Raw genomic sequence first — 13,605 nt, forward strand, 5'->3', positions numbered from 1 at the left:
GAAGGGGGAGAGGCAGGAGGGATCATTGCACCCCTGCGGGTGCCGCAGGAGCCAGGCGCCTCCGAAGTTGCTAAATGTGTCATTTATTAAAGCATTCAGGGGGCTTTTCTTTGGCGTTTGCTTGCAAACTCACAAAGGCCGAGCTGCTGTTTGGGGGTCTTTTCTGATGGAAAAAGGGCTCGGAGACCCCCGGCACAAAAGAAATCCTGGCAGTGCTTTCAATGGCCAGGACTCAATGAGGGGGACCCTGTGCGCAGCGGGCGGGGGCGAGGGGCCGCCCGGTGCTGCCTGAAAGGCAGGCCTGAATGTAATGGGGAGATCTGCGTTTATTTGTTGGGATCACATTTAATTAGCTTAGTACAACCCTTGAAAGACAAAGGGACCTCAATCTGGATCCAATCTGAAGCTCGTTTGGAGAGCGAGGGCTCCTGGAAAAGTCAAAAGAGAGAAAGGAGAAAGAAAAGGGAGGCTGGGAGAGAAAGGGGCTGGGGGCCCAGCCAGGTGACTGGCACGCGTGAAACAAGGGGGCCTTTTGGGCACAAGGCAGGGCTCAAAAGGGAGGGAGGAAAATAGCCTCTTCCTCAGGTTTTACCTACTTAAACCCCCTGAAGGGGCCGGAGCTGAAAAGCCTCAATAGGGGCTAAGGAGGGGCAAAGCAAACAGCAGCGCTGGAGAGGGGCTCCGGCCCTGTGCGGCAGCAGTTGGCGGCACTCGGTTATGGGAATGCGCCCAAATGTTACCTGCGACCGGGAACGCTTCCATCGCTGCCGTCTTGGAGCAGGAGGCGTGGGGGGACAAGGCGATGCTGGTCCCCATGTTGCCTCCTCGTAGAGTGAGACCCTCCCGGCCCCTCTACCCACCCCTCTGGGGCCCACGCAGCACCCCTGCCCCATGGCTTGGGGGGCTTCATCACGTGCCGATGGGGCCACTGCTGGCCTGGGGCACCGAAGGGGGGTCCCCATGGGTGCACCCCGTGCTCTGGGGCAGCCCCCAACATCTCCCATCCCCGTACCAACACAGGGCACACATGGGTGGGTGGCACAGAGGATGTGCTGCCACCTCCCCAGGGGCAAAAAGGAGGAGAGCGGCTGTCCCCAAGGTGCCACATCCATGGGATGGAGCTGAACGGACCCTTGTCCCCCCCCTGCCTGTCTGTTCCTGCTCTCCTCCGGCGGGGACAGGAGCAGTGGGGAGGGTTCGGGGTGCCCAGCAGCTCCAGGCATGGGGGGGTTTGGTACGACGAAGCCGTGACGCTCCCTGCAAGCGTTCTGGCGCAGAGCACCGCAGCCCCTCCGAACCAGGCGGGCTGATTGCACCGCTCAGAAAAGGAGCTTTAGGGCATTATTTGCCTCCATTTCACTCTGCGGGAGGCCGTGGAGCCGAGCAGAGATGCTGAGTGCTCCGCTCTCGCTTGCTTTCTTGCCTTTTTTTCCCCCCTTCCTTTTTTTTTTTTTTTTTAAGTAGTATTTCCAGGATTATTTTGGCATGGGGGTCATGGTGCACAAAAGCAAACAGAAGAAGAAAAAAAAAAATCACTTTCCCGGCTGCGTCTGACTGCTTCGCGGGGCTCAGGCGGTCTTGAAATGAAACGTGGTTGTGGCAAATGACGGCAGTAACTCCTCAGCCGCCTCCGCGGTGCTGCAGCTCGGTGAGCGGAGCTGGGGGCACGGGACAGCCGGATGCCAGCGCCCGCCGAGGCAGCCCCAGCACCGCAGGGCCCTCGCTGAGCTGCTGGGAAATGCTGGAAGTGTAAAACAGTGTTGTGGTGGCTTTTCTGCCCACGGCCAAACATTTTGGCTGGGGATGAACGAGGCACTGGGGATTTCCACCTCCTCGAAGCGGCTGGGTGCTCCCTGGGGGTCCCGGCAAGGCCAGGGCCGGGCTGCGGGGCCAGGCACAGCCCCTCCTTGCTTGCCCTCACCTCCATCTGCTCTGCACCCAGGCTGGATGCTGAAGGTGCTCCCAACCATTACAGGGTCCTCCTCAACAGCACAGAGCAGGAGGGAGCAAAGAGGGATTTGGACTGGAGAAGCAGGAAAATCTCTGCACCTTTTCCTCCAGTCTGGCTGTGACCTGGGGATGGGACAGCTGCATCCCACCACCATCTCTCCTGCATCCCATCACCATCTCTCCTGCATCCATCCCATCACCATCTCTCCTGCATCCCACCATATTCTCTCCTGCATCCCATCACCATCTCTCCTGGATCCCACCATATTCTCTCCCTCATCCCATCACCATCTCTCCTGAATCCCGCCAGACGCTCTCCAGCTTCCCACCACCATCTCTCCCACAGCAGCACCTTCAGCTGCCAGACTGGGACTCACTGCACTGACGCACCATCCCGGAGAGGACCAGAGGCCAGGGCAGGGCAGGGGGAGACCCCTGAGGAGAGAGGGTATGTGTGAGCCCCATCACTCCCCTCTGCCCCTTTCTCTGCTCCCCACGAGGGCTGGGACGGGGCCACGCTCTCTGTGCCGCTCCAGCAGTTGCCGTACCCACGGGCAGGCTGCAGTGGGGGGATTGCAGGAGCCGCCGTCGGGAGACGTCAGCTAAGACCATGCAGGACCAGGGTCCAAGGTGTCCGGCACAGCCTCCCTGGACCGCAGCAGACGGCATCCCCAGAGCCAGGGGACGAGGGGAGGGACGAGCCCAGGCGCGGTGAGGAGGCAGGGAGGCCGTGCCCGGCCGCGGCGGAGGGCAGGGATGGGGGCCGGGAGCGGGGCCGCTCCGCAGATGGGTGACCCCGGCCACAGGGGCGAGGAGGCAGGCGGGAGAGACGAGCCCTCCCGTGGCTCCTGCCCTTCGCCGGCCCTATTCTCTCCAAAACAAACAGAGCGGCGGCCACTGCCTCCTCGTGTAATGACTCCACGGCGCCGAAGTTTAATATTCCCCGGTGAATGGTCCCAACAAGGAGCCCCGCCGGCCGGTGCGGCTCGTCGGGGCATGGCTGCCGGTGAGTGACGGCTCGCACAAAGGGAAGGGACCGTCTAATCCCCCAGGACCACGGCACCTGCACCCCGGCCCGGCTGGGATTAAAGGGGAGCGAGTTGGCCTCTGCGAAGATCAGAGGCTTCTTTATAACGGCCTTGAAATAGGATTTCCTCAAGTGATAAGGGGCAGAGTGGGGAGACAACTGGGGCGGGGTGTGTGTTGTTGGTACCTGCCCCCACATCAACTCCAGAGATGCTCTTTTGGGTCATCTGCTTCAAACCCAGAAGTGCCCCAGACCTGGAGGGAGGTGGAAGGGGGGATGTGGGCATCCTGTTCCCCTTGGCCCAGGGGTGGCTGGTCCCCCCCGCCATCCCCTCCATCTCCAGCACCCGCTGCAGTGACGCTGAGACAAGGATGGGGGCTCAGTGACGGCCACTCGCTGCCCTCGGCCCCAGGGGCTGCCGTCCCCTCTCGCCAACGGACCAGAGAGCTGTGGCTGCTTCAACTCATCCTCACATCACCTAATTCTGGTCTCCTGGAAGCGGTTTCCCAGTGCCCAATTTCTGCTGATTTCCAGCATGAAAAGTTGTGGAAAATTCCCTTTCTGTCATTTCCAGCTCTAAGAGGGCAGAGAAACGCCCTGTCTGCGACGGGCACCCTGCACCGCGGCCACTCACAGCAAATCCAGGGAAAAAAACCCTCCAAACCAGCCAAATGAAGGCTAAACAGCTCCTCACGCGGAATAAAACACCCATGTGCTGCTTGATGGGATACACCGACACCTTTGCCTGCAGAGGAACGACCCATCGCCGCGAGATCCCCGTTCCTCGCCCCCCACCACAGCCCTGCAGGCACCGACAGCCCCGGGATCCCCCCGAGAGTGAGATGAACCAAACGGGTTTGCAGGAGAAGCAGCAGCGCAGGTGGGACCTCCCGAACATCCACATCACGTCAAAAAGCTCCAGGTTAAGTACCACGAGCTCTCCCTCCGACCACGCCGCCCGTCGCCCACCCCGCTTACTGTAAATACACTGTTGCTCTAATGCAATTAAATATTTAATACTTGGGGAAGGAAAAAAAAAAAAAAAAGTCCCATGCCTGCTTGTCTCTTTCAATAATCATTTCGGTTTAACTCTCAATGTCCATAATGTAGTTCGTTCTCAAATCATGCAAAATTAAAGAAAGTATTTTAGACTATCTTCAAAGTCTCCCCTCTGCTCTCAAAATAGCCTTTGCCTGTTCAGGCACACCCAATATAGCGCACGGGAGAGCATCGGGGGCATCGCGAACCCGACGAGATGCTTTAGGGAGGTGCTTTTTCAGGCTGCTGCTCGGGAATAGTTTGCAGGAGGACTGCAATAAATTTCTACTGAGAAATAAGTCTCAGTGCCCAGAGAGCGGGACGGGTGCCGCACAGCCCGGGCAATCCCACGGGATGCGGGGCCGAGGAGCCCGTGCCCTCCGGTGGAAGACGCACCGCTGAAGATAGCGGTGATGGAGTCATGTCAGGGGGAGCGCGGCCAACGTGTGTCTGAGCCGAGGCCTCGGGAAAGGGATCGTGCTTGAAGGAAGGAACGTGATTTGTGGAAGACAGGAAAGCGCAGGAGCCAACGAGCCGGGGAGCTCCCGCCGGGGCACTCACCTGGGACGGCCTTTAACTCCGCTTCCTCCAACCTCAAACACTCCGCAGGCGGAGTGTTCCCCAAACTGAAGTTTTCCTCGTGGGAGCTCCTCGCTGTCCCCAGGGATTCACACCCGGGCACGGCCCTGTGCCGGGCGCTGCTCCCCCACGAGGAGGAAAAGGCCGCGCTGTTTCCACTGCCGTTCACGGACCCCAAAGGTGGCCCATGTGCCAGCTCCTACACGGTGCCTTGGGGACCTGCCCTGCTCCTTGCAGCGTCCAGTTTCTGCCCAAGGGCCAGACAAACCCTCCCCGTCACAAAAACTAATGCAATCGGGGCTTAATCCACTTTATTTGGGGATTAAAGTTGCCCGGAGCTGAGCAGGGAGACTGTTCCTCTCTCGGAGACCACAGACTTGGCTTGAAGGCACCACAGCACCTTCTGGGCTGCACAACACACCTGAGCCAGGGGACAGGAGGAGCTGCCTACAGACCCCGGAGCGAAATGCGAGGTGTCCTGGCCAGCCCTGGGGTGGGATTGACCGTCCCACCAATCCCCAGGACATGGAGAGCAGGACAGCAGCGGGGCTGGAGGGGAATTTGGAGGAACCCGAGGTCACCAGCCCCTCGTGAGCTGCCAAAGCGTCTCCTCGCCTCCTGCTCTGCCCCACTCCAGCCCACGGCGGACGTGCAGCAGAAAGAAGTTTAATGGCTGCGGCCCCTCCGCCCCGAGCAGGCAGCAATAATGGAAAACAAATTGCTGAACTTGGGAACGTTTCAAGCACTTTAGCCTTCCAGGACACCAGACTGCTGATGAAAACCCAGCTTTGCAGGCACCATCTTAATGACAGGCCAAATTTCAAAGGCTTGCAAACTATTTCTTTTGCTGCCCCACCCCCTCAATAAAAGGTTGCATCAGAAAGAGATATTTCCATAATTTATAGTACGGGTATTTCACTGGGGAGACTCACTAATCTGTACTTACAGATACATTTAAGAAAATGCATCCTCCCACAATCCTGTGCCATTTACGACTATTGGCACAATCTGTAATACTCAGTCTTCAATTAAGGGACACCTTAGGGTTCATTATCACACAATTGCTCCCTGTGAACCATGCCAAATGCTGTTTTGGCACAGAGCTTGGAAGATGAATTAGAAGGAAGTCTTCTCGGTAATGCCCGCTCCCAATTCCCATCAGCAGCCTTTATGCCCTCCTCTAGCCATTTTTTCCCCCCTCTCCCCTCTTTCCAAGTGGCTTTTACTATCCCATCTTTCAATGTCTCTCTTGATTCTCTGGAGGTATATTTAGAGATGCTACATCTCCTTTTCTTCCGGCTCTCAACATGCCTCCCGCTCCCTGCTTTGCAGATGGGATCTTCTTTCCTCCCTCCCTTCCCCCGTCTGTAAACCCCCGCAGCTGCCCGGGGAGCGTCGGATGGAGCTATTTTAGGTTAGAGGAGCACAAAACTCACTCTTTTTTTTTTTTTTTTTTTATTTTTTTTTTTTTTTTTTTTTTAAATACAAGAAAGGGATCTCCAAAGGGGCTAGAGCTATCCCCAAACTCAGCCTGGCTACAACTAAAAGTTACTGCTCCGTAGCGCACACACCAGATGAGAATGGCCACAGCCACGTCCCTCCGCATCCCTCTCCCGCCCCAGCAGCCCCCTTTGCGGGGAGGGCGCAGGGCACGGGGCGAGTCCTGGACGGGTTCAGCCGCAAAGACAAAGTCGCAGAAGACCAACAAGTTCAGAGTATGACACCCAGGGGCTGCCACCTCCTCGACAAGCGATAAAACATTCACACGGCTGCAGACCAGTGTCCCTCCGGCTTATAGAAAACTTCTCCTTACTAAAACAGATCCTCCTGGCCCAAACGGCAACAATTACAGCACCTCGCTGTGGGAATCCTCAGTGCCACGGTGCCAAGAGACACTTCGGTGTGACACTGATAGAGTTTCACTAGATTTAAGGCTCAAGCTGACTTCACGGATCACCCCGAAGTCCTCCGGCGACCCAGCGCGAGCAGGAGCGGGCACGGGGGTCTGGGGGCGGAGGGCTCGCTGCGCCGGGACCTCGGCGAGCGGAGAGGCAGCAAACTGAGTCAGACAGACGGGAAATACTTCACCCACAAGACACCTTGTGGAAATTTTATTATATAGAGTGTAAAATGCAACTGTCAGTCAAATAAAAAGAACACTTTTTTTTTTTTTAAACACCATGCTCAACATTATCCAATTGCGTTTCTTTATAGTTAGACATTTCAAGCATAAGGAAAAATAAGGAAAGAACCCAAGAACAGTAACTTCAGTACATTTCAAAACGGAATGTCCCGCAGGGCAATTAAAAATGCAAGAAAAAATAGCTTCAATTCCGTTTTTCCTTTAAAAATACACTGTTATCTGTACAAGAAACACTACAGTAAACATTGGAAATCATATTATCCCTTTTATTAAATCAAAATTATTTAGCGCATACTGTGGTTAATACTAGATTCATTTATTTCTCTAGGTAATTTGACAAATATTAGATAAGAAAATATTTAAAAGAAATGAAAAAGCAAAAAACACCTTGGAATTAAAAAATAGTTACTACCTTTTATATGGTTTTATGTTCCACAGTGTTTGTTAAAGGTACTAATAGCAGATTCATTTTAATATTAAAAATAACAGTATTTATATTTCTGAGAGCATAGAGGAAAGTTTTTTCTTTTTTTTTGTTTTGTTTTTTCTTTTTTTTAAACAAGCTTGGAGGTCTTAGATACATAAATGCAACTAGCAATGGAGACATGAAAAAATGTATTGCTAAAAAAATTAACAAGTTTTTATATTACCCCTTTAGACTCTAGAAATTATACAAACCCTACAAAATGCCCCCCCGCCCATAACTTGCCTGACAGCAAAACAGTAACTGTCTCAATACAGAATTCACATAATTAATTACAATACATATCATAGTTCAGTTTTTAAAAAATGCAATAAAATCAAAGACAGCCAAGATACAAGAAATTAGAAGTAAAACATTTAATGAATTTACATATTTAAGAATATTTAAATACTGTTTAAAATTTTTTTTTCTTTTTAGGATTTGTTACATACCACCTAAGACTTCCAAGCCACTCTTTCTGTTGCAACAGAAAAGATCGAAAATTAAAAGGAAAAAAACACACAAAAAAACCCACATGTTGAAATGTCACAGCTCTGGGGTGCGTTTTGGTGCCCGCAAATTCTCTGGCTTCTCTCCAAAAAGAATCCCGGAGTTTGTTTTTGTTTTTTTGTTTTTTTTTTACAAATTTGGAAACAAAAATACCAGCATGTCCATAGGTTTAGTACATTACTAATTGTTCCTGATTCTTAGAAAAGTTCAGTATAGATTATCCTACAACTAGTGTTTCACAAACAAACAGAAAAGTCTTCATCAAAATGTTGCAAATCTAGAAACCTCTGTTACAAAAAGGTTTTCTTCCACAATGATTCCAAGAAAAAAAAAAAAATTGCCACGAGGACCTTGTTCTACTGCTCCTAGAGAGAGAGAGAGGGGAAAAAGGAAAAGTTACTCAGCGGCAGCAAATTCTCACCGCTGCCGAGCCCTCCTCCCCCGACACAGCCAGGTCTCTCCCTCCCCGTTCAGCCGAGCAGGACGTAGACCTCAAACGATGCTTCAAGCCGCTATCGAAGAGATCTCTGCCCTAACGCCCGCTGTCCCTGAGCTCTCCTTCCAGGAGTTCATGCTTCTTATCGAACAAGATCTCTCTTCTCTAGAGAGCCAGACTTTGAGAGAGGAATGAAGAGAACTCCCCTTTATCACCGCTTCTAGGTCACACTTGGCCAGCGCCCGCGGCAAGCGCCGATTCCTGCCCCCGGCTCGCTCCGCTCGACCTCGGCGCTGCCGGAGAGCAGCAGCGGGGAGGCTGCGGCTGCCCGAGGACGGTGCCGGCTCCCCGCACCGCCTGCACCCACGCCAGCTTCCGCTCCGAGGAGTCGGAGTAAAAAACAGCATGAAGTGGGGGGAAGCGTCTGACCGCACACACTAAGGTGTATGTGCAAAGCAGACGTCCTTTTTGCCAAATACTAAGACATTCGCTCCGCAAACCCGGTGCTCAGGACAGCCCTGTGGGTACAATCAGGATAAGTCCCACACAACCTTTCGGCGGTCGGAGAGACAGGTGAGGCGAGATTTTACTTGGCAGCTGGTTAATCCAAATTATTTTTCGACAGTTTCCTGCTCCCTTTCAGGACAGGGCGCTCCCTCCCCTGGCAAGTGCACAGCCCAAAGCTTACACGAGAAAAGGCAAAGGGCACGATGTGCCACGGCAGCCTGGCTCCATCATTCCTTTTACTTTAATTCCCCAAGGCCACAAAACAGCCTAGCGGTTATAAGGAAACACCCCCAGGAGAAACAAGTAACTCCCAGTCCTCTCCCAAAAAACCTCTCCCCCTGTACAGGGGAGTAAGACTGACGTTGAAACAACACGACAGGGAGCAGCGAGCACTTTCTCACTGCTGCGATCACTTCCTCGGCCACAAAACATCTCTCTGCTTCACTGCGTGAACCCAAAGCAGAGTCCTCACGGCAGTGCAAGGCCGTGGTACCCAATTCCCCAGGGGAAAGAGAGGGGGGTTCAGGAAACACGGATACAGACCTGGCTGTGGGCCTGAGCCTGCCCTAGTGTCTGCCCGTAGTAGGCAGCCTGCTGTCTGTAATACTCTGCCCAAGCCATCGTGTAGTCCGGCTGGGAACTTGCCTGAGAAGCAGCACTGGCAGCATGACCTGGAGGAAAAGAAGAGAAAGGGGAGAGATGAGCAGTTCAGTAAGACCAAGCCCAGGCTCAGGATCTCCTTTTGTGAAGCTCACAGAAGAGCCAGCCCCCTTCCAACAGCTGCAGACATCTGAAAGAGCAACACCGGCTATCTGCTGTTTGGATAGGACAGGACAGGCGTTGAGCTGGCTTGCAAGTGACAAGCCAACAGCAGCCAGAAAGCGTTAAGAGACCATTCCCGCGGCTGCGGGGACACAGTCTGAGAGCCTGCGCCCTTCATCCTCGGCCCGAAGGCTCCAGCAGCGCGGTGTCAAATGCAAATCCACAAGTCGGCATCATGCGCTTCTTAACGGACTGGAGAAAGCCAAGCCCATGTTTATACACACACGCAGAGCTCTCCTGCCCTCTCGACAACCCAGCTTCAGCTTTCTGGTTTTTGTTAGCGTCAGTTCTTGTTGTGCGCTGTGTTTCCCGCAGGCAGGCCAACGGCCAGGGTGGACAAGAGGTCTACTGTGGTTCAATGGGAGCACCTCTCCCGAGGCACGACAGCAGGCAGCACGACTGAGAGCTTTCAGCGGGAGAACTACATGCACCATCACCAACAGGAGAGGAGCAAAGGGGTTTCGTAGAGGACTGGAAGCTAACGATAGCAGGGGATGGAGACGCAAGTCGTCAGGATGGAGTTAACTCTGTTTACAAGAGTTTACAAACTCTGTTTACAAGTAATTCATCTCCAATAACCCTGTTTCACTCACTCTGTTTTTTGAAATACTCCTCCCATGCTTTGCTGTAATCAGGATGGCTGTTCTGCTGCTGGCTCTGTTGGCCTGTGCAAAGATGACAACAAGGGGCACGTCAATACGGAACAGGTGACAGTTTCCAGCCAGTGACATCTACCTTTCCACTAGACAGGCTCTGGATCTGCCTCAGTTGCCCAGACTTCACACTTCAGCTTCCACTTTCCTACAGTGTTGGGCATCTTCAGTTCAGGGAAAGCCGAGGAAAAGCTGAAGTTCCTGACTTCCCCTCCCCTGTACCCTGTTCAAGGGCATTAAGCCGAGTCCCCCCCCTGCTGGGACCTGCTCAAGCCAAAGCACCTTGGCTGGGAGCTGCTCTTTGTGTGTCAGCCACTCCAGGGTGTCAGTCCGCTCCCACCTCGCACAGGGATGGAGGCTTCAAACCCCTGACAGAGCTGAGACCTGTCACGTCGATCTCCAGCCACAGAGCTGCCAAAGAAACGGTCGTGTTTTGAATCATCTCACTTGGTTTTCAGGGCTCTGGGTCCTTTGCTCCCACTCTCACGAGCAGAGTGCGTCTGAAGGAGCCCCGGCGGGCGATGCCTATCTGTACAACGTGCCCACACCTGAGCCTCCAGCATAACATCTGCCCTCACACACAGCTCCGGGGCAGCCAAACTGCTACCCGCTGCAGAGTCCTTGGGAGCGACGAGAGACGTGGGCCCTGCACAAAGCCCAGCAGCTCCACCTGCCCTCAGCACTACACCCCACGCATCATCCGGAGAGACATCCACGACACCCTCCGAACAGCCACGACTCTGCAGCGCGGTCTCCAGACTATCCCGCACAGATAAGCGGTGCCAACGCCTGCACCGAGACCTTGCAGACCCCAAAACCTTGGTCTTCACCTAGCACAGACTCCCCCCCTCTTCAAAAGACTAAGACACCTTCAATCTCGCAGGTCTAAGTGCTGTTGCAGGGAAGAGTCTGGATGCAGAGGCGGGATGCCCGCACTTCCCTTAGGCACAGAGCAAAGAGCCCTCAGCCAGACACGCGGCAAACAAAAAGAAGCCCTGAACAGAAAACACAGCAATTAGAAAACTGCAGAAAGAGGCAGAGCACAAGCCGCTACGCACAGAGACGGCAGGCAAGGACAGGAGACACGCGTGAAGGAGAGCTCTTCCCAGCCCATCCAAGCGCCTGTGCTCCATGTACAGCCCCGCGCCGCGCCGCCGGCCGGAGGGGGGCTTTGAAGTGGGGGGAAGGGGGAATATAATACACTGCGAGTGTGAAGTGGGTGGAGGGAACAGGGCGGCAGTGTCCTGTCCAGGGGCATAAAAGCGGGTTAAAAGACTAGGAGACACGCGTGAAGGAGAGCTCTTCCCAGCCCATCCAAGCGCCTGTGCTCCATGTACAGCCCCGCGCCGCGCCGCCGGCCGGAGGGGGGCTTTGAAGTGGGGGGAAGGGGGAATATAATACACTGCGAGTGTGAAGTGGGTGGAGGGAACAGGGCGGCAGTGTCCTGTCCAGGGGCATAAAAGCGGGTTAAAAGACTTGACCAACGCTACAAGTCAGGACCTTTTCTGGCAGAGGTCAAGGCTGCCTCAACTGTCCACCTGCTAATGCCAACAAAGGACCTCCTTCAATGCCTTTTCTTCTAGGAGAATTACAGTCCGCAGCAGGCTGAAAGGACACGCAGCTAAATGCATTTCACAGCAAAATGTTTCCCCAGCCAGTTAATTTATTTAAGATGGGGGAAGTAATTAAAATCTAAATACATGTGTAGGGGGTGGGGGTCTGCCCCTCCTCCCACAAGGAGGGCACTCTGGAGCCCGTCCCTGGGAAGCCGGCTCGGAGAAGGACTCAGCTGCTCTTTGACAGGGCTAGCAGAGCTGTGAACAAACGGGCTGCAGCACTTGGGGAAAGGACCCTTTACAAGACTGTCTCCAAATTAAAACTGAAAGTGCAAAAGCAGGTATTTACCTAGTTTCTTATAATAATCCTCCCACGCCTTGGTGAACTCCACCTGGCCTGACTGGGTACCACTGTGATCTGCAGCAGGAGAAGAGAGCGATGAAGGCTGCTTAAAGCACAGCGTTATCTTGTCTGTCCTCTCTGCTTACCAAGACTGCCTTCAGTGTGCCTGGCTACAAACAGGAACACGGAGGATCCTAAGTAGACATGGAACTAGAGAGCCAACATTTTCCATCAGGTTCAACAGCAGAAATAAAACATCTGCCCCCAAAACACAGCCTCGTGGTACTAAACCCATACAGGGGAAGGATAACGGCAAGGCAGGATGCTTCACCCGTCTTGGGAGGCACCAGAAACCTGACCAACTCACAGCAAAGCAGTAGTCACTGGGATACAAGCTGCACTACCAGCAACCAGGGGATTCAAAGGGTCTGTGCTTCTTCCACCAGGCTCCAAAGCCAGGAGGTGGGAGCTTGAGACATGATTACACCCTGGAGGAAGGTAGGGTTTTTTTTTTTCCCCAGTAGCTGATGGGCAGGATAAAAGGATGTTTCAGGGAGATGAGAAAGAAGATGAGTTACTAAGGTGAATTTCTAAAGGCATCTTGCAAGGGAAATAGAAATGCACATTTCATAAGCGTTTATTCGAAGGCTTTATGGGAAGATACAAATGCCGTTTTTTGTAGAGCTTTCCCTGCTGCACCGACTGCTCTGCTTCCCAAAGCTCAGGGAAGCCCAGTGCTCTTGGCGGTGCACAGGAAAGGATAGGAATAACAATTTTTCCTGTAAAACAAGCTAATGGGAAAATACTCTTCTTCAGTACCATACTACTCCATTCCTGTACAAAAAAAACATCCTTTCAAGCCCACCATTGCATTTTTCTGTCCTGAAAATAGAACAACTGTTGACCTTCTACAAGTCCCTAGAGCTTAAAGGAAAAATCATGATTTTTAGACTGTAATTGTTGAGGAGCAGGACTCTTCCAGAGGTGTTTTTTCAGAGCGTAATACACACTTGCCACACAGGGTTCCTATATGCTACTGTAGCACAATGCAGCATTGAGGATTTCCAAATTTCCCATATGCACAATTTCATAAACATTAAAATGTGATTACTGTTAACAGGAAATCACAAGTGCAATTGCAGGCATTGCTCCTCCAATGTTTCCTCTACCTCAGGCATCTCCAAGAGTGGGTATTTATACTGAAGTTAACAATCTACTTCATTGCTAAATCAGCCTTCGTACTGAAAAGCACCTGTCATTAAACCCCTTTAAAATTACGCCCCTACACACATCTTTTAGTGCTTAGCTTTAGTTTTCACAAGACCAGGCCATTAAAAACTCGTATTCCTTGAAAAAAAACTGTGACTGAAAAGCGTCTGTTGGACATTACTGCCCATGACATGAGCTTTGAGGTTATGAAACAGACTATGAATCTGCTCAGTTTAGGGCAAACCATTACTCTGGCTGTTGCGAAGACACAGGATGATGCGGTTACCAACATCACCGCTAGCATTTACTACTTCAGTTGTTCTGAAAAGGGGGACGCCCCATTCCAACCTGCTGAAATTTGACTAAACA

The 13,605-nt window shown here is 52.8% G+C and overlaps 2 protein-coding genes across 2 annotated transcripts in view; both read right to left on the reverse strand.

Moving 5' to 3' along the window:
* Positions 1 to 816, reverse strand: part of PRDM12 (PR domain containing 12) — a 13,385-nt gene extending 12,569 nt beyond the window's left edge. Inside the window, exon 1 of the mRNA XM_009888051.1 lies at positions 741 to 816. Coding sequence (XP_009886353.1) covers positions 741 to 816 — 76 coding nt within the window. The remainder of the gene's footprint in view (positions 1 to 740) is intronic.
* A 7,019-nt stretch (positions 817 to 7,835) lies between these two features.
* The window catches only part of FUBP3 (far upstream element (FUSE) binding protein 3), a 32,983-nt gene continuing 27,213 nt past the window's right edge, over positions 7,836 to 13,605 (reverse strand). Inside the window, exons 16-18 of the mRNA XM_009887997.1 lie at positions 10,069 to 10,140; positions 9,197 to 9,324; positions 7,836 to 8,075 (exon numbers count right to left, since the gene is read on the reverse strand). Coding sequence (XP_009886299.1) covers positions 8,067 to 8,075; positions 9,197 to 9,324; positions 10,069 to 10,140 — 209 coding nt within the window. The 3' untranslated portion in view covers positions 7,836 to 8,066. The remainder of the gene's footprint in view (positions 8,076 to 9,196; positions 9,325 to 10,068; positions 10,141 to 13,605) is intronic.

Source organism: Charadrius vociferus, unplaced genomic scaffold, assembly GCF_000708025.1.
Source record: "Charadrius vociferus isolate BGI_N301 unplaced genomic scaffold, ASM70802v2 scaffold56, whole genome shotgun sequence".
NCBI classification, from domain to species: Eukaryota; Metazoa; Chordata; class Aves; order Charadriiformes; family Charadriidae; genus Charadrius; species Charadrius vociferus.